Source organism: Oncorhynchus tshawytscha, linkage group LG06, assembly GCF_018296145.1.
Source record: "Oncorhynchus tshawytscha isolate Ot180627B linkage group LG06, Otsh_v2.0, whole genome shotgun sequence".
NCBI lineage: Eukaryota > Metazoa > Chordata > Actinopteri > Salmoniformes > Salmonidae > Oncorhynchus > Oncorhynchus tshawytscha.
In genome coordinates this window covers 78,590,480-78,616,579 of record NC_056434.1, presented here as the reverse complement: position 1 = coordinate 78,616,579, position 26,100 = coordinate 78,590,480, and the positions used below count along the sequence as shown (strand labels likewise).

At 46.7% G+C, this 26,100-nt stretch overlaps 1 protein-coding gene across 2 annotated transcripts in view; it reads left to right on the top strand.

Annotated features, from left to right (window-relative positions):
- LOC112253137 (zinc transporter 6) overlaps nucleotides 1–24,461 on the top strand; it is a 69,721-nt gene extending 45,260 nt beyond the window's left edge. For both annotated transcript variants that reach the window (XM_024425096.2, XM_024425097.2), the window contains 6 exons: nucleotides 8,632–8,680; nucleotides 12,653–12,772; nucleotides 14,469–14,571; nucleotides 14,827–14,874; nucleotides 16,220–16,288; nucleotides 22,878–24,461. In XM_024425096.2, the coding sequence (XP_024280864.1) occupies nucleotides 8,632–8,680; nucleotides 12,653–12,772; nucleotides 14,469–14,571; nucleotides 14,827–14,874; nucleotides 16,220–16,288; nucleotides 22,878–23,435 (947 nt within the window). In that variant the 3' untranslated portion in view covers nucleotides 23,436–24,461. The remainder of the gene's footprint in view (nucleotides 1–8,631; nucleotides 8,681–12,652; nucleotides 12,773–14,468; nucleotides 14,572–14,826; nucleotides 14,875–16,219; nucleotides 16,289–22,877) is intronic.
- Nucleotides 24,462–26,100: the final 1,639 nt, after the last annotated feature.

Genomic DNA, 26,100 nt, shown 5'->3' with positions numbered 1-26,100 from the left:
ATTACGAACCTAGTTGGTTTAGTTACGGAGAAAGACAGGAACCTTCCAGCTAACCATTATTGGCTGAGATAATGGCTGGGCTGGACATGCTGAGGGATGAATTCGGATTGGTCTACCATGTAGCATTCATATGTTTAACATGAGCTGCTCAGTATGTGTAGGTAATCCTTTCTAATGCAGCTTTTTTGAAAGATATCACAAACTTCAAAAGTGTTGCTATTGCTGGATGATCGTGCCATTCTGACTCTGAAAATGAATCAGACAATGAGGAAATCCCTGATTTAGGTTCAAATAAAATCATTGAATCAGACATTGTAGACTCTTCTGTAACGGTGATCAACAGTGTTGTCACCAAAGAAGTTGACCTAGTTTTGAAATCACTGGAATGCCCAGTGGAAGCAGGGTATGAAACCCAAGGAGAAAATTCTGGCGTTTGATTGCAAATATGCGGAGGGAGTCAAAAAGAGAACACAAAGAAGGCTGTTGTATAAAACACATCTCTGGATTGCATTTTCAAACTAAGGGCAACTATGGCATCCTTGACAGAGAGGGAGAAGCGTTCAGCCATGTATACGGTTAAGAGAGTCTAGCTAACTTCATTTTCAGATATTATGTTTCTAATTTTCTAAATGTTCATTGCATGTTAAAACATACTGTTAGTTAGCTAACTAACGTTAGCTGGCTGGCTTGCTAGCTAACGTTACGTTACGTGTATGATCTGTGTAGTAATATTATTTGTATCTCAGAAATCCTTTTGCATTGTTAGTCTGTTAGCTAGCTAACATTGAACCTAGTTGGTTAGCTTTAGCTACCTGCAGATTCATGCATGGTAGTAATGTTATGGGTTTGGATTATGGTTCATTGTTTAGCTAGCTACCTGTACCGTTTACACCTTCTGTATCCTGTGCATGTGACAAACTTTGACATACAGTGGGGCAAAAAAGTATTTAGTCAGCCACCAATTGTGCAAGTTCTCCCACTTAAAAAGATGAGAGAGGCATGTAATTTTCATCATAGGTACACTTCAACTATGACAGACAAAATGAGGAAAAAAAATCCAGAAAATCACATTGTTGGATTTTTTAATTAATTAATTTATAGCTTAATTTACTCATGTCTCATTTACTGTAATATTGTCTGGGTCAGTAATGCTGTGTCTTTGGACTATCATTAAAGTGAAGACTGTTTTATTATCAAATCAATTCTCTGTGTAATTATTACGTGATTAAACTAATAACGTGAACATTAATTAACTAGGAAGTTGGTGCACTACTGGAAAATGTTGAGTTGCTATTTCCCGAATTTAACTCTCTTCAGGTACTTTCATACCTTATCGATTATAGTCACTTATTAATATATTATTACCTCATCAGTCATTCTGAATGTCGCAAACTCTTGGCTATCTGCACGAACCTTAGCATAAATGATGAATCGGCGATATACGAATTGGTTTAATTATTAATTTACTAACAGAATTACATAAACACATACACAGGATAGGTTATGCATTGAGTACTACATAATGCAATGAAAAGTCCCTAGTGGACATAATGCAATGGTCGTTCGATAGGGAAATGTTCTCCAGAATGGATCTTTCAGAGTACCATTTGGTCGTTCGATAGGGAAATGTTCTCCTCTCGTCTTCGGTCGAGTTTCCTAGACTATTTTACATATACAGTTGCAGACTGTGAATGTGTAGTCTTTAGTTTTGTAGATTTCTTAACCATTCGTGACGTTTGGACTGCGTCGTTATGTCCTCTGGTCTTTTGTAGAGATTTTCTTCTTCTCTGTCGAAAGTTTCAGAGTTCTAGCCATTACGTCCCTCTCAGCTCATGCTGTTGGTCTCATTGGCCTATTGTAAATTTTGTCAGAGGTGGGTTTTATACACTCTGGGAAAAGGGGGAGTTCCATGACGCCGATGTAATGTCTGTGCTCACGTAGGCATCGCCACTGACTTGGTTAAGACTTTGTATGAAAAACAATTCTCTCATTTAGAAGGCGAACATCAGATTACATCTTCTCACAAATAGTTTCATATTTAATCATATATGTTTCCCCACATTTGGATATGAACCTGACAACTGGGAAATATATACATTCAGAGATAGTTATGTTGTTATAGTGTCCTTCATGAGATCCCCAAACACAGCTGATCTCACATAATTGTTCTTCGAGTACCCATGCACCACTCCAACCGCATGGATTTCAGAAATATTGTTTCATTATTCAACCTTTTAATGTTAGAGTTTTGGTGGAAAGAATGTCATTGTTCTACAGAGTAAATCCTCTAGCCGTTTCTAGCCGTCATAAAATGGCCAACTTCACCCCTCTTCCCCTCAGCGGGAGAGATTGGGCGCTATAAAGCGGGCCCACTTTAACCTGATCCTTCAGATCTGAACAGGAGATAGTCATGATAGTACATAGGCCTCCTACCTACACAAATTGCTCATCATACAAAAAAAAAAATCATTTGCAAGACTAGCTGCCGCCTCTAATTATCTGGCTCTATCTGCACCTTTGTGCACCTTTGTAGCCACTAACATTGAGTTGCTGCTGCCAACACACTGACTCAACTCCAGCCACTTTAATAATGGGAATTGATGGGAAATGATGTAAAATATATCACTAGCCACTTTAAACACACACACACAATGCTACCTAATATAATGTTTACATACCCTACATTATCCATCTCGTATGTATACGTATATACTGTACTCTATATCATCTACTGCATCCTTATGTAATACATGTATCACTAGCCACTAACTATGCCACTTTGTTTACATACTCATCTCATATGTATATACTGTACTCGATACCATCTACTGTATCTTGCCTAAGCTGCTCTGTTCCATCACTCATTCATATATCTTTATGTACATATTCTTTATCCCCTTACACTGTGTATAAGACAGTAGTTTTTTTTTCTTTTGGAATTGTTAGTTAGATTACTCGTTGGTTATTACTGCATTGTCGGAACTAGAAGCACAAGCATTTCGCTACACTCGCATTAACATCTGCTAACCGTGTATGTGACAAATAAAATTTGATTTGATTTGATTTTGATTTGTTTAAGAAACTCAATATCATGTACTTTCATCTACAAATACTCATTTTGTCTAAACCCTTCAATGGATTCTTCCAGCTCAATTCTGAAATCCATTTATATAACACAAGACACTGCGATAACCTTTACCCTCTCCACTGTCGCTCCTCAGTCTATCAGATACTATACTCTGAAATTCTTATCTTCACATTGCCAAACCTCTTCCCTCAATAACTTCAAGCGAAGACTGGGGGTCAGCCTGATGAACCAAACTACTCAGTAATCTCCTCCAAATAGCCTAACTCAAATGCGCGCACACACACATTTAAACTATTTATTTTTTTGTGGTAACTGATCAATTAATTTATACATTTATAATTAGTAGGTTTCCAGTAGTGCACCAACTTCCTAGTTATACCTTTTTTATTTTTGTACTTATGTACAGCGGTCTAAGGCACTGCATCCCAGTGCAAGAGACGTCACTACAGTCCCTGGTTCAATTCCAGGCTGTATCACATCCGGCCGTGATTTGGAGTCCCATAGGGCGGCGCACAATTGGCCCAGCGTCGTCCAGGTTTGGCCGGGGTAGGCCGTCATTGTAAATAAGAATTTGTTCTTAACTGACTTGCCTAGTTAAATTGAATGTTTTTATTATTTTTGTGGTGTGGTTATCATGTAAGCCCATGGGCTGTCAACCACACCAGCCACACAAAAGTTTTGGGTCACTTAGAAATGTCCTTGTTTTTGAAAGAAAAGCAACTGTTTTGTCCATTAAAATAACATAAAATTGATCAGAAATACAGTGTAGACATTGTTAACGCTGTAAATGACTATTGTAGCTGGAAACGGCTGATTTAAAAATGGAATGGAATATCTACATAGGTGTACAGAGGCGCATTATCAGCAACCATCACTCCTGTGTTCCAGTGGCATGTTGTGTTAGCTAATCCAAGTTGATAATTTTCAAAGGCTAATTGATCGTTAGTAAACCCTTTTTCAATTATGTTAGCACAGCTGAAAACTGTTCTGATTAAAGAGACAATAAAACTGGCCTTCTTTATACTAGTTGAGTATCTGGAGCATCAGCATTTGTGAGTTTGATTACAGGCTCAAAATGGCCAGAAACAAAGACCTTTCTTCTGAAACTCTTCAGTCTATTCTTGTTCTGAGAAATGAAGGCTATTCCATGCGAGAAATTGTCAAGAAACTGAAGATCTCGTACAACGCTGTGTACTACTCCCTTCACAGAACAGCGCAAACTGGCCCTAACCAGAATAGAAAGAGGAGTGGGAGGCCCCAGTGCACAACCTTCCTACCTTCAGGCTATGCTCAAACCCTACACCCCAACCCAAGCACTCTGTTCTGCTTCCTGTTCTCTTTTGGCCATCCCACCCCTATGGGAGGGCAGCTCCCAGTCAGCCCAGTCCAAGCTCTTCACTGTCCTGGCACCCCAATGGTGGAACCAGCTTCCCCCGTAAACTAGGACAGCGGAGTCCCTGCCCATCTTCCGAAAACACCTGAAACCCTACCTTTTTCAAAGAGTAAATAATCCCCCTCCTCACTTGCACTTGACCACCCCACCCACTCCTTCTAGCTCTGAAAGAAGCTTAGATGGGGATTAGACTCTAGGGGGTTAAATAATCCCCCTTCTTACCACAACCCCGCCCCCCCTCTAGTTTTGACTTTGCTGACAGCTACTTTATTGCGGAAAAGTGTACTTACTGTGCCTGGTATGAAGCTATCTTAAGAAGAGTGCACTAACTGTAAGTCTCTCTGGATAAGAGTGACTTCTAAATGACTTCAATATCAATGTAGTCATTTAGCAGTCGGTAACAATCAGGGTTAACCTTGTCGCTTCCGCCTATCATTGAAGAACATAATAGGTCATGTCTGCTAGAATATTTTATGAGGGCTATGGGTATTCCATTAATTGGGAGAGTCATTATGAATGCATAGTTATAATATACATTACATAGAATGTGTGTTCATGTGGGCTGAGTAAACGTGTAACTGAAAACATACAAAAAAACGAAGTAAAGTACTTCTTGGTACTTTGAGGCACTTTTCCTTTTTAGAGCTTTCAAGCGCCATCTCCTTTCCTCATTTACCAACCGTCTGTGGATTATGACATTGTAGGTAGATTGGAGAAAGACTGCCACTTATGTATTGTGGTCAGTTTGTATTAATTAAATTAAATTCTAGTGGTTGGTGGGGTCTAGTTAGGGAGAGTCGGTCCACCGAGAGACTGAAGTGAGATGAGTGGAGACCCCACACACACCTCAGAGTTGTGTGTGATGCCCTCCCAGTCACCCCATCCCAACCCCTCAGATAGAGCCCCTCTCCACTCTCGCCAATAACCACCCTTGAATCTTAGCTATAATGAGAAACAAGGAATAGTAATAACTCGACATCCTCTCTTAATCTTTCCAGAACTCTTGTTCATTTTACAGCAGGTTTGCAAGTCAAAATAATAAATACAATTACATTGTAGTATTGTTAATCCTTCCTTCCCTTTCTCCCAAGCCAAATCCATCCCTCTCCACCTCCCCCTCCCTATTTTCTCCCCCCTTTACCCAACTCAAGCCAAGCTTGTCCTAACACACCCTAGTCCCAAATAAGCATGTCCCTCTCTCCCATCCTTGCCAAGCTAAGCGTGTCCCAACCTCCCATCCTTGCCCACCCAAGCTAAGCTTGTCCCGACCTCCCATCCTTGCCCAGCCAAGCTAAGCTTGTCCCAACCTCCCATCCTTGCCCAGCCAAGCTAAGCTTGTCCCAACCTCCCATCCTTGCCAAGCTAAACTTGTCCCAACCTCCCATCCTTGCCCAGCCAAGCTAAGCTTGTCCCAACCTCCCATCCTTGCCCAGCCAAGCTAAGCTTGTCCCAACCTCCCATCCTTGCCAAGCTAAGCTTGTCCCAACCTCCCATTCTTGCCCACCCAACCTAAGCTTGACCCTACCCCCATCCTTGCCCACCCAACCTAAGCTTGTCCCAACCTCCCATCCTTGCCCAGCCAAGCTAAGCTTGTCCCGACCTCCCATCCTTGCCCACCCAACCTAAGCTTGTCCCGACCTCCCATCCTTGCCCACCCAACCTAAGCTTGTCCCAACCTCCCATCCTTGCCCAGCCAAGCTAAGCTTGTCCCAACCTCCCATCCTTGCCCAGCCAAGCTAAGCTTGTCCCAACCTCCCATCCTTGCCCACCCAAGCTAAGCTTGTCCCGACCTCCCATCCTTGCCCAGCCAAGCTAAGCTTGTCCCAACCTCCCATCCTTGCCCAGCCAAGCTAAGCTTGTCCCAACCTCCCATCCTTGCCAAGCTAAGCTTGTCCCAACCTCCCAGTCTTGCCCACCCAACCTAAGCTTGACCCTACCCCCCATCCTTGCCCACCCAACCTAAGCTTGTCCCAACCTCCCATCCTTGCCCAGCCAAGCTAAGCTTGTCCCGACCTCCCATCCTTGCCCACCCAACCTAAGCTTGTCCCGACCTCCCATCCTTGCCCACCCAACCTAAGCTTGTCCCAACCTCCCATCCTTGCCCAGCCAAGCTAAGCTTGTCCCAACCTCCCATCCTTGCCCAGCCAAGCTAAGCTTGTCCCAACCTCCCATCCTTGCCCAGCCAAGCTAAGCTTGTCCCGACCTCCCATCCTTGCCCAGCCAACCTAAGCTTGTCCCAACCTCCCATCCTTGCCCACCCAACCTAAGCTTGTCCCGCCCTCCCATCCTTGTCCACCCTCCTTACTGTACCTCCGGCAGACTTACACCCATTCTCATTCATTCCCACCCAACATATACCGTATTCACCCACCCTCCTACGCATTCATATTCACCATCCCTCACCCTCCCATTCATATACACAAACACACACACACACACACACACATATATATATACGCACGCACGCACATCCATAGAACAGTTGTTGACATACACTTCATGGCCAAAAGTAAGTGGACACGCCTTCAAATTAGTGTCATCGGCTCTTTCAGCCACACTCATTGCTGACAGGTATATAAAATCGAGCACACTGCCATGCAATCTCCATAGCCTAACATTGGCAGTAGAAATGGCCCGTACTGAAGAGCTCAGTGACTTTCAACGTGGCGCCGTCATAGGATGCCACCTTTCCAACAAGTCAGTTTGGCAAACTTCTGCCCTGCTGGAGTTGCCCGGTCAACTGTAAGTGCTGTTATTGTGAAGTGGAAACATCTCGGAGCAACAACGGCTCAGCCGCGAAGTGATAGGCCACACAAGCTCACAGAACGGGACCGCTGAAGCGTGTAGCGCATAAAAACTGGAAGCAACGTCAGCACAATAACTGTTTGTCTGGAGCTTTATGAAATGGGTTTCCATGGCCGAGCAGCCGCACACAAGCCTAGATCATCATGCGTAATGCCTATTGTTGGCTGGAGTGGTGTAAAACTCGCCACCATTGAACTCGAGAGCAGTGGAAACACGTTCTCTGGAGTGATGAATCATGCTTCACCATCTGGTAGTCCAACGGACAAATCAAAGTTTGGCGGATGCAAGGAGAACGCTAACTGCCCCAATGCATAGTATAAAGTTTGGTGGAGGGGGAGTAATGGTCTTTGGCTGTTTTTCATGGTTCGGGCTAGGACCCTTAGTTCCTGTGCATGGAAATCTTAATGCTACAGCATACAATGACATTCTAGACGATTCTGTGCTTCCAACTTTGTGGCAACAGTTTGGGTATGACAATGCCCCCGTGCACAAATCGAGGTCCGTACAGAAATGGTTTGTTGAGGTCAGTGTGGAAGAACTTGACTGGCCTGCACAGAGCCCTGACCTCAACCCTATCAAATACCTTGGGATGATTTGGAACGCCGACTGCGAGCCAGGCCTAAATCGCCCCACATCAGTGCCCGACCTCTCTAATGCTCTTGTTGCTGAATGGAAGCAAGTCCCCCGCAGCAATGTTCCAACATCTAGTGGAAAGCCTTCCCAGAAGAGTGGAGGCTGTTATAGCAGGAAAGGGGGGGACCAACTCCATATTAATGCCCATGATTTTGGAATGAGATGTTCAACAAGCAGATCTTCACATACTTTTGGTCATGTAGTGTACATACTATATTTTCCTTCCTGAATTGTCTTTTAGAGTATAGATTGTATTTGTGGGAGGGGGAAATTATATTGTCTCAATTTATGTTAAGCTGGTCTCAGCCATCACTGGATGTAGCCTTGTGTGTTGTTATTTTCTACTAAGGCTTGTTTCTAGTCTCTTTCACTTATCTACCTAAACCACTAGCCTACATTTCTGTGACATAGACTGAGAGGTTTGCTCTATAGCCATTTGTGTTTAAACATCCCAGATGGCGGTGGGATGCTCTAAAAGAATATCTGTGCCCTCCTCTGGTCAGTCATCTGTGAGGGTAAGCCATCCTGTGGGGTGGACAGCTCAGAGGACACGCTCCGCTCAAATAGCACTCAGGCTTCTGTTACCGCCGCAACGAAAGACGTATGGGAACAGACTGCAGATAAGGGCTGCTAGAGTGATGCTCTCCGCCTGTGTCTAACTCTTACCCCTGTCGTCTGTCTCTGTCTTCTCTCTCCCCCATCCCCCCAACAGCTGCCAGCACCAGTTGGCTCCAGGAGCATGTCGCAGACCTAACTCGAAGGTAAGATTCCCTTTCAGTGAGTCATCCTGCTGTTTCGATCCTCCTTGTTTTTCCCTTTAGTCCACAAGTGGACAGTTTCCCTCCCAAGAATCCCTCAGGAGATGGATGCACCACAGTGTGTGTGTAATATAACTAGCAGTCTGTCCCAGTTAAATTGAGGTTAAAGGATAAATGAAATATACACGACATGGGGTGTAGTATATTCAGCAAAACTTTACAGAGTGTCTTTGTTAGGGAAAAGTATTGGCTTAATTGATTGGGCTTGGGATGTTTGTAAGGTATGAGAAGCAAGGGCTGGTGTCATGTCATTTCCCATGTATTAAAATGACCCCCTCAGGCCAAACCTACCTGTAGAGGTCAGAGGTGAAACTCTTATCTTCCCTTTCACTTCCACCATATTGTGCTGTGTGCCCTCGCCCTGAGGTTAAGACCTGCTGGATGCTTTCAGTTCCTGCTCCTGGCCGTCACCTCTGGAGACTGTGCAGTGAAACTCCTCTCCACCCCTCATACACTATCTTCCAGGATGATGAATCGCCTCACTTGTTTTGTCTAAATAATGAATGTTGGTGGGTTTTGTTTCAGTCCAGTGTTGAGATCATCTTGCACCTTTACAGTCTCTGCTGGTGCCCCGGTATGGAAGCTGCCCACTCAGGAAGTGGAAAATCACAAAAGGCTGAGTCATGTTTAGAGTAGGAGGACTCATTTGAAAAATAACACCCCCCTCCCCCAACCTCCTAATGGGATATGTGAATGAGCTGCTTAAGGTCAGGTGAAACAAGCCGCTACCTCATTGCAGGGCCGGCTATATTTAGCTTTTCTTATGCAGGCATTCCCTCATGGCTATAATAACCTGAGAATGTTTACAAACATACATGATCCCATAGAATAGACCAGTAGCACTCTATGAAACACAACTAGGCCTAAGTAAGATTGATTCTGTGACTGTGCAGTTGGCCATGACTGAAGTCCCAATCGATTTATAAAACCCCAAATATGATGAAGTTGCTTTCTGACACATTCCCTCCTGATTAGAGAAATATACATACAATCCTACCAGTCTGAGGCTGATGGAGGAGCTATAGGAGGATGGGCTCATTCTAGTGGCTGGAATGGAATCAATCACCCATTCCAGCCATTTACAATGAGACTGTCCTCTTATAGCTCCTCCCACCAGCCTCATCTGAATCCCACCCACTTCAGATTACCTAGGGAAACAGCACCTATTATATACAACCGAGTAAAGTTCTGATTGATCTGAGTAGAAGGCACAGTGAACAGGATTTCCCGGATGACTTTTACTCATCGTTTTATTATCTGCCATAATTGTGTCATGCATGTCTGTGGACCACACTAGCCTTTCTGGTGTTTGGTGGGTAGACATTATATAACCCTTGGAGCTAGTCCATGGTGTACAATTATTTGGGCAACTCCGTTTAGTCTGTATTTATAGTCAACATACATCATATCAAGTGTTTGTTTGTCTCACCATAATCCCACAATTTCTGTCTCCAGTGGGTAGGATTAAACAAACTCTGGAACAAAGCTCCCTCTATCCACACAGTGTTCTCTCTCCTTCTGTCTCCCTCCTACTCTCTCTCTCTTTCCTTCCTACTCTCTCTCTAGGCAGTGCCGTCCGCACAGACTGTGCAGACAGGCGGCCAGGGAATCACACGACCGTTTCCCAAATACTCAAATTATATAATTGCAGCGGGGAGATAAAGAGATTATTGGGATTGTAAATCCTGCTTCCCGCTCACCCATCACCCCCCCCCCCAAAAAAAATGTTGGCTTCAAATTGAGTGACCGGAGGTCAAGCTTCTTTATGTTAATGCTTTTTCTTTTAAAAAGTATGCCTATTGTGTCCTTGTTGGACATCAGAGGACTAGTATCCTTGCATGTCTTCTATGAGGTTGACATTGGACAGTGATGCAGTTTAAACACAGTATATAGAATTCATCTTCTCAGTATTTATCTAATCATGATCTATTCCAAATAATGATATGCCAAAATCTGTGTACATCGCTTCAAATAGAAAACGGGGATAAATGGGAGTGCTCGACGTCACGCTGGCCAAATGGGAGTTCTCGACGTCGCGCTGGCCAAATGGGAGTTCTCGGCGTCGCGCTGGCCAAATGGGAGTTCTCAACGTCGCGCTGGCCAAATGGGAGTTTTCGACGTTGCGCTGGCCAAATGGGAGTTCTCGACGTTGCGCTGGCCAAATGGGAGTTCTCGACGTTGCGCTGGCCAAATGGGAGTTCTCGACGTTGCGCTGGCCAAAAATGGGAGTTCTCAACGTCGCGCTGGCCAAAAATGGGAGTTCTCAACGTCGCGCTGGCCAAATGGGAGTTCTCGACGTCGCGCTGGCCAAATGGGAGTTCTCGACGTCAAATGGGAGCGCTGGCCAAATGGGAGTTCTCGACGTCAAATGGGAGCGCTGGCCAAATGGGAGTTCTCGACGTCGCGCTGGCCAAATGGGAGTTCTCGACGTCGCGCTGACCAAATGGGATTTCTCGACGTCGCGCTGGCCAAATGGGAGTTCTCGACGTTGCGCTGGCCAAATGGGAGTTCTCGACGTTGCGCTGGCCAAATGGGAGTTCTCAAATGGGAGTTCTCGTTGCGCTGGCCAAATGGGAGTTCTAGACGTCGCGCGCGCTGGCCAAAAATGGGAGTTCTCGACGTCGCGCTGGCCAAATGGGAGTTCTCGACGTCGCGCTGGCCAAATGGGAGTTCAAATGGGAGTTCGACGTCGCGCTGGCCAAATGGGAGTTCTCGACGTTGCGCTGGCCAAATGGGAGTGCTCGGCGTCGCGCTGGCCAAATGGGATTGGGTGTTCTCGACGTCACGCTGGCCAAATGGGAGTTCTCGGCGTCGCGCTGGCCAAATGGGAGTGCTCGGCGTCGCGCTGGCCAAATGGGAGTGCTCGGCGTCGCGCTGGCCAAATGGGAGTGCTCGGCGTCGCGCTGGCCAAATGTGAATTAACTCGTTTCCCTCTACTGATGCTGATGAGTATGCTGTATGGTCTCAGACACAGCACCCCTCTGTCTGAGCAGGCCGTCACTTCCTATCATATAATCACGCCTACTCCGACAGGCTACACCTCCTAATGCACTGAATTAACATTTCTGAATAAACACACATGACTGATCTGTAAACCATGCGCACTGTCTCATCTCAAAACAGCTGTAAGAGGGGGTTCCATTCACTATAGGGATTTGTTGTTGTTTTTTATTGGGAAATGAGAGCAATGTATTTCTTTCAGTCGCATGCTGAAAAGCAACACACATGAATGTTTAATGCCCATTTATATGACAATGGCATTATGAAAGCACGACATTTGAATTAGATCAGAAATTGGTAATTTATGAACACAGTGCAGCACATTCCAAACAGAAAATGTCATATCTGATCCAAAAACACAGAACGAATGCAGCCACCTGTCTGTAAAATAATACATTGACGAGTCCCAAGAATATATATAAAAAATGTATCTTCTCAGTATTTAACTAATCAGGACTTTTTTTTTTTTTTAAATGCTTTGCCAAAACCTGTGTACATCACTTCAAATAGAAAACTGGGCTAAATGTGAGTGCTGGATGTCACACTGGGTAAATGTGAGTGCTGGATGTCACACTGGATAAATGTGAGTGCTGGATGTCACACTGGATAAATGTGAGTGCTGGATGTCACACTGGATAAATGTGAGTGCTGGATGTGAGTGCTGGATGCATATAACATATTTTTGGAACATTACAAACACTTAATCTCAGCAATATTAATGTTTTCACTTTTAAGATGGATATGTATATTACAGGTGCTTCCTGTCTTGGAATGTTTGTGTGATTTCTTCAGTTACCCTTTAGTAATATGTGTTGTCAAAGTAACTCTAACCAGTTTAGACACTTTTTATCAATTTGGAGCAAAACTGAAGGGTTGACTGGCTTTGTATAGTAATCTTATTTTGTATGTTTTCAGTTTGTGTGGGATTATCCCTGGCCTCAGCAGTGTCCTCCTGCCTCGAATGAATCCATTTGTCTTAATCAACGTGGCCGGAGCTCTCTCACTCAGCATCACCTACATGCTCATAGAGATCAAGTAAGTCCACCCCTCCGACACAGTGTAATGACATTAGTTAGTGGATTCAGGGGAAGTTATAAATCGAGACTGGGTATGACGAAGAATGTGTACTCTGAATAATGTGTTCTCACAAAGCCTTTATCTGCCTGCTGTGTGTGTGACCTCCTCCTGTTATCAACCTCCATGAAAACTCCTGACATGCAGTGCCTTCAGAAAGTATTCACACCCCTGGACTTTTTCCACATTTTGTCATGTTACTACAGCTTCAATTTTAAAATGGATTGAAATATTGTGTCACTGGCCTATACACAATACCCCTTAATGTCAGTGTTTTTAAAAATGTTTACAAATCCAAATGAAAAGCTGAAATGTCTTGAGTCAACCACTTTATGGCAAGTCTACTGTAAATAAGTTCAGGAGTAAAAATGTGCTTAACAAGTCACAATAAGTTGCATGGACTCACTCTGTGTTTGTGTTTAACAATTCATGACTACCTCATCTCTGTACCCCACATATTCAATTAACTGTAAGGTCGCTCAGTCAATCAGTGAATTTCAAACACCGATTCCACCACAACAACCAGGGAGGTTTTCCAATGCCTCTCAAAAAAGACCACCTATTGGTAGATGGGTTCAAAAAAAATCAAAAAGCAGACATTGAATATCCCTTCGAGCATGTTGAAGTTATTAATTATAGTTTGGATTACAAAGATACAGGCATCCTTCCTAACTCCGTTGCCAGAGAGGAAGGACACTGCTCAGGGATTTCACCATGAGACCAAAGGTGACTATAAAACAGAGTTTAATGGCTGTGATGGGAGAACTGAGGATGGATCAACAACATTGTAGTTACTCCACAAAACTAACCTAAATGACAGTGAAAAGGAAGTCTGTATTGAATAAAAATATTCCAAAATATGCATCCTGTTTGCAATAAGGCACTAAAGTAAAACGGCAAAAAATGTGGCAAAGAAATTACATTTATGTCCTGAATATGAAGTATTATGTTTGGGGTAAAGCCAACACATCACTGAGTACCACTCTTCATATTTTCAAGCATAGTGGTGGCTGCATCATGTTATGGGTATGCTTGTCATCTGCAAAAACAAGGGATTTTTTAGGAAACAAAGAAACAGAATAGAGCTAAGCACAGGCAAAATCCTAGAGGAAAATCTGGTTCTGTCTGCTTTCTAACAGACACGGGGAGACAAATTCACCTTTCACCAGGACAATACCCTAAAACACAAGACCAAATACTGGAGTTGCTAACCAAGACGACATTGAATGTTCCTGAGTGGCCTAACTACAGTTTTGACTTAAATCATCTTGAAAATCTATGGCAAGACTTGAAAATGGCTTGATCAACAACCAATTTGACAGAATGTGCATATATTGTACATCCAGGTGTGCAAAGCTCTTACTCACAGCTGTAATCACTGCCAAAGATGATTCTAACATGTATTAATTGACTCAGAGGTGTGAATAGTTGTGTAAATTAGATATTTCTGTGTTTCATTTTCAATACATTTGAACAAATTTTAAAAAAATTTAAAAAAATATGTTTCCACTTTGTCATTATAGGGGTATTGTGTGTAGTATTGTGTGTAGATGGGTGAGAAACAACAAAATGTGGAATAAGTTAAGGAGTATAAATACTTTCTGAAGGCACTGCAAATAGTGTATGTGCTCCTAACTTTATAACTCTCTGACTGCAGTAATTACAATGCTGTGGACACGGCCTCGGCAGTGGCCATTGGCCTCATGATCTTTGGCACCATGTATCCTATGAGCGTGTACAGCGGGAAGGTGCTCCTTCAGGTAGGCTATCCAAACAGGTCCACAGTCTAAACTGGACTGGATCGTTGAATTCTCTTTAGGACGTGACGTGGATCAGACAACCATACTGTAACTCAATACTTATCTCTTGGAATGATTGTGAGATATGTTCGGTCCAAATTCTGTTTGGCTCGCACTGTTTGTTGTAAGAGAGTATGTTCTTTGATGGAATTTAACTCAGTAACTAATTGACTTATTGGACTTTGTGCTGTGTTTGCGTTGTGCTCTCCTCTTTAGACCACTCCATCCCATGTCATCGGTCAGCTTGACAAATTGCTCAGAGAGGTAAGACTTAGAACACTCATATGGGTTGAGTAACATCTGCTTTCATTTACAGATGTGTGGGAATACAACATAAATTGTCATTTTAATCACGAGGATGGTCAGTCCTTGCATATATCGCTCTGTCTACAAATCTGAGTGGTTACACTTCTCCAGCACCATCCCTCAGGTATTTTTCAAAACAAGTGGGGGTGTGGGGACGGTGAATGCTTTGTTTTTTTTCCAGTCCAAGATTGTCCCTTAGAAACAGGATGGGAGGTCAAATGAGGACAACCCTAGTGAAGTAATCCTAATTATAACAATATAACAAGGTTAATGGAATGTTCATATAATGCTACAGCTAGACATGAAATACATGTTAATAATAAGACATGTGAGACGGAATACATATCAACTATTTACATAATACAGGGATATTTACACAGTGATCAAACAGTTTACAGAAAACAGGTTATTTCCTCATTAAAAGAGCAATCTGCTGTTTCATCCATTTAAAAAAGAAACGTATAAATGAATGATATGTACCCATTTGATTCTTGAATATAACGTCATGAGCTTAGTTCAACTGTCGTACCCCATCAGAACCCAAACTATTAGCTTGTTTTACTCCAATGTTCGTAAAGAAAGTAAATGTAAATAAACACTATGTAGCCTCAACATGGTTAAAACTATGACTTTGATATTATGGATGGTCAGTGTTTGCATCTATAGCTCTGTCTATGAATTTCAGAGGGGTTACATTTCTCCAGCTCCGTCCCTCAGCTTTTTATCATGCAGTGCCGGGGTTTACACTTCATTATTCTTTCAACTGTCCTTTTTAAGGCTTTACTCAACGGAATTACTTTTTATTTTTTATTCTGTTTTCCCTATGGTTGCGGAAGGCAAAGTGGGTAGCCAATGGGGACTTCTCATCTTTACTCCTAATGACACTCAGTGATGTGTTTGCAGAGGGTTGTCCTCATTGGCCTCTTTTCTATTACTATAGGTCGAGCCCGTCTTATTGGTTTCACTGCCTAAAGACAGCAAAACATTTTACATGTACCACATGCATTGTTGCCAATTTTGGTCTCTGTGTTTTATATTTTAGATTTGTTGTGTTTTTCACAGTGTGCAACAACTTACAATGATTCCCTACAGCCTTTGGGATCCTATTGTTGGGATCCTATCCTGATTGGGATCCCATCCATGTTCTAAATAGATCTAGTTATAGTTTTTGCAAACCATGCCAGTTGACTGGGGTTACACGGTCAACTGGTCTCTACAACCGTTGATAGGAAGTTGTCGATCTCTGCCCTCATGGCCTCTCTCCCACTGTACATGTGTAAAATTGTACGTTCTCCCCCTTCAGGTCTCCACTCTGGAGGGGGTCCTGGAGGTCCGTAACGAGCACTTCTGGACGGTTGGCTTTGGCTCTCTGGTACGTCATCATGGTTTTGTCACTGTTGTCCTCATTTTACCCAGCAGACTCCCAGTGCTATGCACCACGCTCTGTTTCCTCTGCCGGCTCCCCCCACCAGATGCCAGGAACACAAAGAGAACGCCACTCACCCTCATCATTTAGTTTAGTGGCCCCCTTGTTGTTTACGAACAATTGGCAAGGATTTGCTCACTCAAATGAAAAGGGGACAAGTTTCTCATGCGTTGCAATTTCTCTGTTGATTTAAGACTTTTAACTGCCTCCAACTTGTTTTTGACTGACAGGAATGCATTGCTTATTTCTAAATGATAGGGTTAGGGTGATATGATCATGTACTAGATTGCCTTACACAAGCATAGTCCCATGTATTCTTTTGTGTCCAAGAAGCATGCTGTGGATATCAAAGGTCAGATGCCACTGTAATTAAACAGTCCTGTGTCGGTGAGGGGAAATTTCTGAGCACAGAGCCTCTCGTCTCCTGCCTCCAGGAGGCCATGTTATTTCATTCCAATTGTAAAGACTGAGTAGTCACACAAAAAGACAGAAGTCACATCACACTTCAATACAGGGTATATAGCATAAGGACATAAATGGTAAATAGCATAAAGACAGAAATGGTATATAGCATAAAGACAGATGGTATATCGCATAAAGACAGATGGTATATCGCATAGAGACAGATGGTATATAGCATAGAGACAGATGGTATATCACATAAAGACAGAAATGTAGTCATTCTGGTTTCATTGAAACGCCTGAGATGTGAATTATTCAGTCTGTGGCTCTAAAAATGTTGCTTCACGTAAGAATGAATTAGGGAATTAAATACAGATTCTGTCTGGTCTGCTGCGATGTTAAATCTCATTCACTGAAATAACACATATTTGCACTCTGCCTAAAAGCAGCATAATATAATGGTAACATTATGCAATAACAGCATCACTTCTGTCATATAGATAAAAGGGCCAGCTTCTTGGCTGTGGTAATTGCTGTGTGGACTGTTTATCCAGTAGTGTTGCTGCTGTGCCCAGTTGACACACTGTTCTCGCCAGACTGTATACCCTAGGGTACTGCCTGTAGAGTGGGAGGGAACTCGAGGGGGGAGGGATGGAACTCGAGGGGGGAAGGAGGGAATTCGAGGGGGAGGGAGGGAGCTAGAGGGATGGCTGGCGGGAGGGATGGAACTTGAGGGAGCGAGGGAACTAGAGGGATGGAAGGAGGGAACTAGGAGGAAGCGAGATGACTAGAGGGAGGGAGCTGTGTGGACTAAGTTTATCCAGTGGTGTTGCTGCAGTGCCCAGTTGCCACACTGTTCTCACCAGACTGTATACCCTAGGGTACTGCCAGTAGAGGGAGGGAGACAACTGGAGGGTGGAAGGGAGACAACTGGAGGGAGGGAGGGTGGAAACTAGAGAGGGATGAGGGAGAGGGGGAGGGAGAGAGGGAAGTAGAGGGGGAGGGAGGGAGAGAAGTAGAGGGGGAGGGAGGGAGAGAAGTAGAGGGAGGGAGTGAGGGAACTAGAGGGAGCGTGAGGGAGGGAGGGAGACAACTATTAGGGCGCGGGAGGGAGACAACTAGAGGTAAGGGAGGGAGGGAGAGAACTAGAGGGAGGAGGGAGGGAGGGAAGTAGAGGGAGAGACAACTAGAGGGAGGGAGTGAGAGTACTAGAGGGAGCAGGAGGGAGACAACTAGAGGGAGGGAGGAAACTAGAAGAATGAGAGAGGGAGGGACCTTGGCGGGAGGGATGGAGTGAACTGGAGGGGGGGGCGAACTGGAGGGATGGAGCGAGGCAGAGAACTGGAGGGAGGGTACTGGAGGAAAGGATGGAGGGAGCGAGGCAGAGAATTGGAGGAAGGGAGCAAGAGAACTGGAGGGAGCGAGACAAAGAACTGAGGGAGGCAGAGAACTGTAGAGAGGGAGGCAGAGAACTGTAGAGAGGGAGGCAGAGAACTGTAGAGAGGGAGGCAGCGAACTGGAGGGATGGAGAGAGGGAACTGGAGGGGTTGGTGGGAGGGAGGGAACGAACTGGAGAGGTGGCGGGAGGGAGGGAGTGAACTGGACGGAAGGAGGGAGCGAGGCAGCAAACTGGAGGGAGGGAGCGAGAGAACTGGAGGGAGCAAGGGAGCGAACTGAGGGGAGGGAGGGAGAGCTGGTGGGAGGGAGGGAACTGGTGGGAGGGAAGGGAGGGAGCGAGGCAGAGAACTGGAGGGAGGGAGCGAGAACTTGTGGGAGGAAGCGAACTGGAGGGGGAGGGAGGGGGAGGGAGACAACTATTAGGGGCGCGGGAGGGAGACAACTAGAGGTAAGGGAGGGAGGGATGAGGGAGGGAGGGAGAGGGATGAGGGAGGGAGGGAAGTAGAGGGAGAGAACTAGAGGGAGGGAGGGAGGGAGGGAACTATAGGGAGCAGGAGAGACAGCTAGAGGGAGGGAGGAAACTAGAAGGATGAGAGAGGGAGGGAACTAGAGGGAGGGAGGGACCTTGGCGGGAGGAATGGAGCGAAATGGGGGCGAACTGGAGGGATGGAGCGAGGCAGAGAACTGGAGGGAGGGAGGGAGGGAGGGAGAAGGATGGAGGGACTGGAGGAAGGATGAAGTGAGGGAGGAGGGAAGGGAGGGAGGCAGAGAACTGAAGGGAGGGAGGCAGAGAACTGAAGGGAGGGAGGCAGAGAACTGAAGGGAGGGAGGCAGAGAACTGGAGGGAGGGAGGCAGAGAACTGAAGGGAGGGAGGCAGAGAACTGTAGGGAGGGAAGCAGCGAACTTGGGGGATGGAGAGAGGGAACTGGAGGGGTTGGTGGGAGGGAGGGAACTAGGCGGGAGGGATGGAGTGAACTGGAGAGGGGGCGGGAGGGAGTGAACTGGAGGGAAAGAGGGAGAAAACTGGGGGGAGGGAGCGAGAGAACTGGACGGAGCAAGGGAGCAAACTGAGGGGAGGGAGGGAGAGCTGGTGGGAGGGGAGGGAGGGAGCGAGGCAGAGAACTGGAGGGAAGGAGGGAGCAAGGCAGAGAACTGGTGGGAGGAAGTGAAGCAGAGAACTGTAGGGAGGCAGAGAACTGGAGGGAGTGAGCGAACTGGGGGGAGGGAGTGAGCGAACTGGTGGGAGGGAGGGAGAGAACTGGTGGGATGGAGGGAGGGAGGGATGGAGGGAGGGAGGGATCAAGTCAACTTGTGGAAGGCAGAGATCTGGAGGGAGGCAAAGAACTGTTAGGAGGGAGGGATGGATAGAACTGGAGGGAGGGACCTGGAGAGAGGGAGGGAGTGAGGGAGCGAGGCAGAGAACTGTAGGGAGTCAGAACTGGAGGGAGGGAGCGAACTGGTGGGATGGAGGAATGTAGCAAACTGGTGGGATGGAGGAATGTAGCAAACTGGTGGGAGGGAGGAATGTAGCAGCAAACTGGTGGGAGGGAGGAATGTAGCTAACTAGTGGGAGGGAGGAAAGCTAACTGGTGGAAGGGAAAGAACTGGTGGGAGGGAGGGTGGGATGGAAAGAGTGAGCTGGAGAGAGGAAGGGAGGGAGGGATAGAGTGAACTGGATGGAGGGATAGAGCAAACTGGAGGGAGGGAGGGAAAGAACTGGTGGGAGGGAGGGTGGGATGGAAAGAGTGAGCTGGAGGGAGGAAGGGAGGGAGGGATAGAGTGAACTGGATGGAGGGATAGAGCAAACTGGAGGGGGGAGGGAGGGAAAGAACTGGTGGGTGGGAGGGTGGGTGGGAGGGAGGGAGGGAGGGAGGGAGCAAGTCAACTTGTGGAAGGCAGAGATCTGGAGGGAGGCAAAGAACTGTTAGGAGGGAGGGATGGATAGAACTGGAGGGAGGGACCTGGAGAGAGGGAGGGAGTGAGGGAGCGAGGCAGAGAACTGTAGGGAGTCAGAACTGGAGGGAGGGAGCGAACTGGTGGGAGGGAGGGAGGGAGGGAAAGCACTGGTGGGAGGGAGGGTGGGTGGGATGGAAAGAGTGAGCTGGAGGGAGGGAGGGAACTGGGGCGAACTGGAGGGAGTGAGCGAACTGGAGGGAGGGAGAGATTTGGTGGGAGGGAATGAGCGAGATGGCGAACTGGAGGGAGGGAGTGAGCAAGATTGTGAACTGGAGTAAGGTAGCGAGAGAGCAAGATGGCGAACTGGAGGGAGGGAGGCAGAGGCCTGGAGGGAGGGAGGCAGAGGCCTGGAGGGAGGGAGGGAGGGAGGCAGAGGCCTGGAGGGAGGGAGGGAGGGAGGGAGGCATACTCCTGGAGGGAGGGAGGCAGAGACCTGGAGGGAGGGAGGCAGAGAACGAATGAGGGAGGGAGGCAGAGAACTGGAGGGAGGGAGCGAGCAAGTTGGCGAACTGGAGGGAGGGAGGAGCGAGATGGCGAACTGGAGGGAGGGAGCGAGCGAGATGGCGAACTGGAGGGAGGGAGGCAGAGAGCGAGCGAGATGGCGAACTGGAAGGATAGAGGCAGAGTGCGAACTGGAGGGAGGCAGAGTGCGAACAGGAGGGAGGGAGGCAGAGTGCGAACTGGAGGGAGGGAGGCAGAGTGCGAACTGGAGGGAGGCAGAGTGCGAACTGGAGGGAGGGAGGCAGAGTGCGAACAGGAGGGAGGGAGGCAGAGTGCGAACAGGAGGGAGGGAGGCAGAGTGCGAACAGGAGGGAGGGAGGCAGAGTGCGAACAGGAGGGAGGGAGGCAGAGTGCGAACAGGAGGGAGGGAGGCAGAGTGCGAACAGGAGGGAGGGAGGCAGAGTGCGAACAGGAGGGAGGGAGGCAGAGTGCGAACTGGAGGGAGGGAGGGAGGCAGAGTGCGAACTGGAGGGAGGGAGGGAGGCAGAGTGCAAACAGGAGGGAGGGAGGGAGGGAGGCAGAGTGCGAACTGGAGGGAGGCAGAGTGCGAACTGGAGGGAGGCAGGCAGATTGCGAACTGGAGGGAGGGAGGCAGTGTGCGAACAGGAGGGAGGGAGGCAGTGTGCGAACAGGAGGGAGGGAGGCAGAGTGCGAACAGGAGGGGGAGGGAGGCAGAGTGCGAACAGGAGGGAGGGAGGCAGAGTGCGAACAGGAGGGAGGGAGGCAGAGTGCGAACAGGAGGGAGGGAGGCAGAGTGCGAACAGGAGGGAGGGAGGCAGAGTGCGAACTGGAGGAGGGAGGGAGGCAGAGTGCGAACAGGAGGGAGGGAGGCAGAGTGGAGGAGGGAGGGAGGCAGAGTGCAACTGGAGGGAGGGAGGGAGGGAGAACTGGAGGGAGGGAGGGAGGCAGAGTGCAAACAGGAGGGAGGGAGGGAGGCAGAGTGCAAACAGGAGGGAGGAGGGAGGGAGGCAGAGTGCGAACAGGAGGGAGGGAGGGAGGCAGAGTGCGAACAGGAGGGAGGGAGGCAGAGTGCAAACTGGAGGGAGAGAGCAAACTGGAGGGAGGGAGGGAGGGAGGCAGAGAGCGAACTGGAGGGAGGGAGCGAACTACAGAGAGGGATAGGGCGAACTGGAGGGAGGGATAGGGCGAACTGGAGGGAGGGATAGAGCAAACTGGAGGGAGGGATAGAGCGAACTGGATGGAGGGATAGAGCGACCTGGAGGGAGGGATAGAGCGACCTGGAGGAAGGGATAGAGCGACCTGGAGGAAGGGATAGAGGGAATGGAGGGAAGGATAGAGGGAATGGAGGGAGGGATAGTGCGACCTGGAGGGAGGGATAGAGCGACCTGGAGTGAGGGATAGAGGGAATGGAAGGAGGGATAGAGGGAATGGAGGAGGGAATGGAGGGAGGGATAGAGGGAATGGAGGGAGGGATAGAGGGAATGGAGGGAGGGATAGAGGGAATGGAGGGAGGGATAGAGCGAACTGGAGGGAGGGATAGAGCGAACTGGAGGGAGGGATAGAGCGAACTGGAGGGAGGGAGTCAGAGTGCGGACGGACTGGAGGGAGGCAGAGTGCGGACTGGAGGGAGGCAGAGTGCGAACTGGAGGGAGGCAGAGTGCGAACTGGAGGGAGGCAGAGTGCGAACTGGAGGGAGGCAGAGTGCGAACTGGAGGGAGGCAGGCAGAGTGCGAACTGGAGGGAGGGAGGCAGAGTGCGAACAGGAGGGAGGGAGGCAGTGTGCGAACAGGAGGGAGGGAGGCAGAGTGCAAACTGGAGGAAGGGAGGCAGAGTGCGAACTGGAGGGAGAGAGCGAACTGGAGGGAGGGAGGCAGAGAGCGAACTGGAGGGAGGGAGCGAACTGGAGGGAGGGATAGAGCGAACTGGAGGGAGGGATAGAGGGAATGGAGGGAGGGATAGAGGGAATGGAGGGAGGGATAGAGCGACCTGGAGGGAGGGATAGAGCGAACTGGAGGGAGGGATAGTGCGAACTGGAGGGAGGGATAGTGGACCTGGAGGGAGGGATAGTGCGACCTGGAGGGAGGGATAGAGCGACCTGGAGGGAGGGATAGAGCGAACTGGAGGGAGGGATAGAGTGAACTGGATGGGGGGATAGAGCATACTGGAGGGAGGGAGGGAGGGAGGGAGGGAGGGAGGGAGTGAGCGAGCGAATTGGAGGGAGGTAGAGAACTAGAGGGAGGGAGAGGGAGGAAGGACGTAGAGTAAACAAAGACTGTCTCTTTAACTCCTTGTCTCCTCCACTGGATTTGTGTACAGGCTGGCTCCGTCCACGTCAGAATACGCCGGGATGCCAACGAGCAGATGGTGCTGGCCCATGTGACCAATCGCCTCTTCACTCTCGTGTCCACGCTGACGGTTCAGATTTTCAAGGATGACTGGATCCGGCCTTCCCTCGTGGCCGAGGCGCTCCCAGCCGGCACACTCAGACCCTCTGACTACGGGGGCCTGTCTAGCTTCGTCCCCCCTCCCCCCAAACCCTCGGAGGACATTAATCATCTCACCTCCACCCCGTTTAAACCCAGCAGCCCACCGCCAGAGTTCTCCTTCAACACCCCTGGGAGGCATGTCCACCCTGTGGTGCTCCCCAACACCCAGCCTCAAAGGCCTTACGGCATGGGCCTCAGCTACAGAGCCTCCCCCTACACCAGCATGCTCAACCAGGACCTAGCCCGGCCGGGGATGGGGATAGGGATGAACCTGGGAATGGGTACAGGGATGCCTTCCTCACAAGGTTTCAGAACTGCCTTAGGTGCAGCGCCACAGCGATTTGGAAGCATCCCTGTCCCATCACAATACAGCCAGTACAGACCCTGATGTTTAGAACATGAGGTATAGAAGTGGGATATTAGAGAGAAAATATGATGGTATTTATTTTTGATGGAACCAGGACATCCATTCTAACCATAGGTTGATTTTCTATCTTTGTATATTTTTTGTATTATTCTTCGAAAAGCTGATGAGTTGGAAATGAACTGTAGGCCTGTGTTCTTTCTTTGTATGCCAGTTCAAATGAAAAGTTATTCTGTTTGAGAATTGTGGAAGAGCTTTTGTACCATAAATGTGTGCGTTAAACCATGAATTCACTTTCGTGCTCTTAGGACTTCAGAATTTGATTCAGTAACTGTTATTCCCTTGGTTGATGGCCATCACAAGATGGGAGTGATATTTTTAGGTAGAAAAAGTGACCTAATGAAGGGAAAATACATAATGGGGCAATACATACTCATGATTTGCCTCATTATCTTCTGTATTAGAAGCATAACTTTGATACACTATAATGATTCCCGATGCTAACCTCATTGTGATGTATGTATTATACCTTCTACTATTTTATGGAAACAAATACGTACTGTATCATTTTCCAGTTCAGTATAGTCTACAATAAATGAAATGCAAACTCATGTAAAATCACTGTAATTGCCCTATTGTTTGTCACATACTTGAACTTTCCAGGTCATGTCTATGTCCGTTGAAAGACTCCAATGAGTTTGGTGACTCAGTGGGATGAGAATTGTCAGCTGTCTGCATTTTTAAAAATGCAGGTAGGCCTACTTTAATGTTCCAACATAATATTCCAATCGAAGCTTTAAGACTGATTAAAAAACACTTTCCATGGGCTACCTGTTGAGATGTTGAGGGTGAATGGTGAAGAGTATCATAAATCAAATTGAAGCATATAGGAGATGATTGTCTGGCATGTAATAAACACATTCCTCTTGAATTTGTTTTTCTTTTTGAGTTTTGTTTTAATTTCATGTTTACAGTCTTTCATACAATGTGTGTTTGGAACATTTGTACATTTTCATTTTGCGTTTGGCTCAATAAAATTAGCCTTGCGAAGCTGGCAGCTTACTGCATGGATAGCGCAGCGTGAAACAGTCTGGTATTTAACTCTTTTTTTTTAAGCACATCACAATAACCAAAAAAGAGGGGCTATACAAGGGCATGGAGGGAAATATGATATTCAGTCTAAAACTGGAACATGTTCCCTATGTACTTATTAATATATGACTAATATCAGTTAGCCCAAATTATAGGCTCATGGATGGGCAACATCAGAAGGTCCTTTTCTTGTTCATTTTCTCATGTTTTAAACATGCTCTCTTTAGAGCTTGTTTCCTGTCGCACCAATGTGTCACCATGGCATTTGTAGTTCTTTATGACAGCCATTTTAGCAGCTAATTAGCGTTACATTTTGGGGGCGTAAGGACAGGCGAATATATTGCTAAAAGTAATCTTGTCCTTCAGAGATTTACATGGTTATCAAAACGTCCAGCCAGGGTAAGTCTATACAAAACAGCCCTTTTTTAAGTGTTTCTATTGGAACCAGTTCCTTGTTTGATCACTAGGTGTTATGGGTATTATGACTTATACTGTGGTACTCCATTGCACAGATAAATTACCAATGGTAAAGAAAGACTTCTCTGAGTCTATATTCTATAGTGAACGTGAAGAAGCTGTAGGCACATTCAGGCTATTCAACTTTGTGTCATTAGGCTAAACCCAAAGGTTTCTTTGTGAAAGGTAAGACATCCAAAGTAAATTCCATTCGCCACAGGGCCAGAAGTCTCAATTGTAAAATATCTTGTTTTCTGACAAAACATCAAAGTCGACATATAGGCAAGGAGGCCTATACTAATATTATTTTTAATGTTTTATTTAAAAGCCTTCGAGAAAGTATTCCTTTGGTAGACATTTCATTTACAATGTTCTATCTGGACCTTGAGAAACCATGACATGACATTAAGGCATAATCTGTTAATCATATGCACCAATTTGCTGAGTTGAAAGAAGCTGTAAAGCTAACAAATTAAGTCAAGTATGCATGCCATAGGGGTCCCAAAGATTAGCATAATAGAACATTTCAGACAGAAGTTGTCTAGAGAAGTTATCTCACGTTTCAGTAGTTTAAAAAAAACTAGATCCCTTAGGGCAGGAATGGGCAACTCCAGTCTGTGAGGCCGGAGTGTTTTCACACCTTTTCTCCATCCCTAATAAACAACGCAGATTTAAACTAATTGTAAACTGAAAATCATGATTAGTTGATTATTGGAGTCGTGTGTTAGCTGCGGCTGGGGCTAAAGTGTGACACCAATAAGGACCCCGAGGGCTGGAGTTGCTCATCCCTGACCCCTTATATTATTATAGAATCATTACAGCACCACTGTTATAACTACTTACTCAAACTGTAATTTCTCATTTGTTTCATCCCCAAAAAATGACTGGAATGTCTCATACATTGGTGGCATAGAAATTATATCAGCAGTGCTGCTTGGAAAGCTGCTGACTGAGAGGCTGTTTTCAATGCATTATTTGCACCTGTCTAAAGTGTATTCCTAAAGCTACATTCATGTCACTCTAATTGCCTGACACTTGATGCTCAGACATCCATCAGAAGCACGTTATCTGTGTGAAGGCTATAGGGCAGGGGTATTCAACTCTTAACCTACGAGGTCTGGAGACTGCTGGTTTTCTGTTC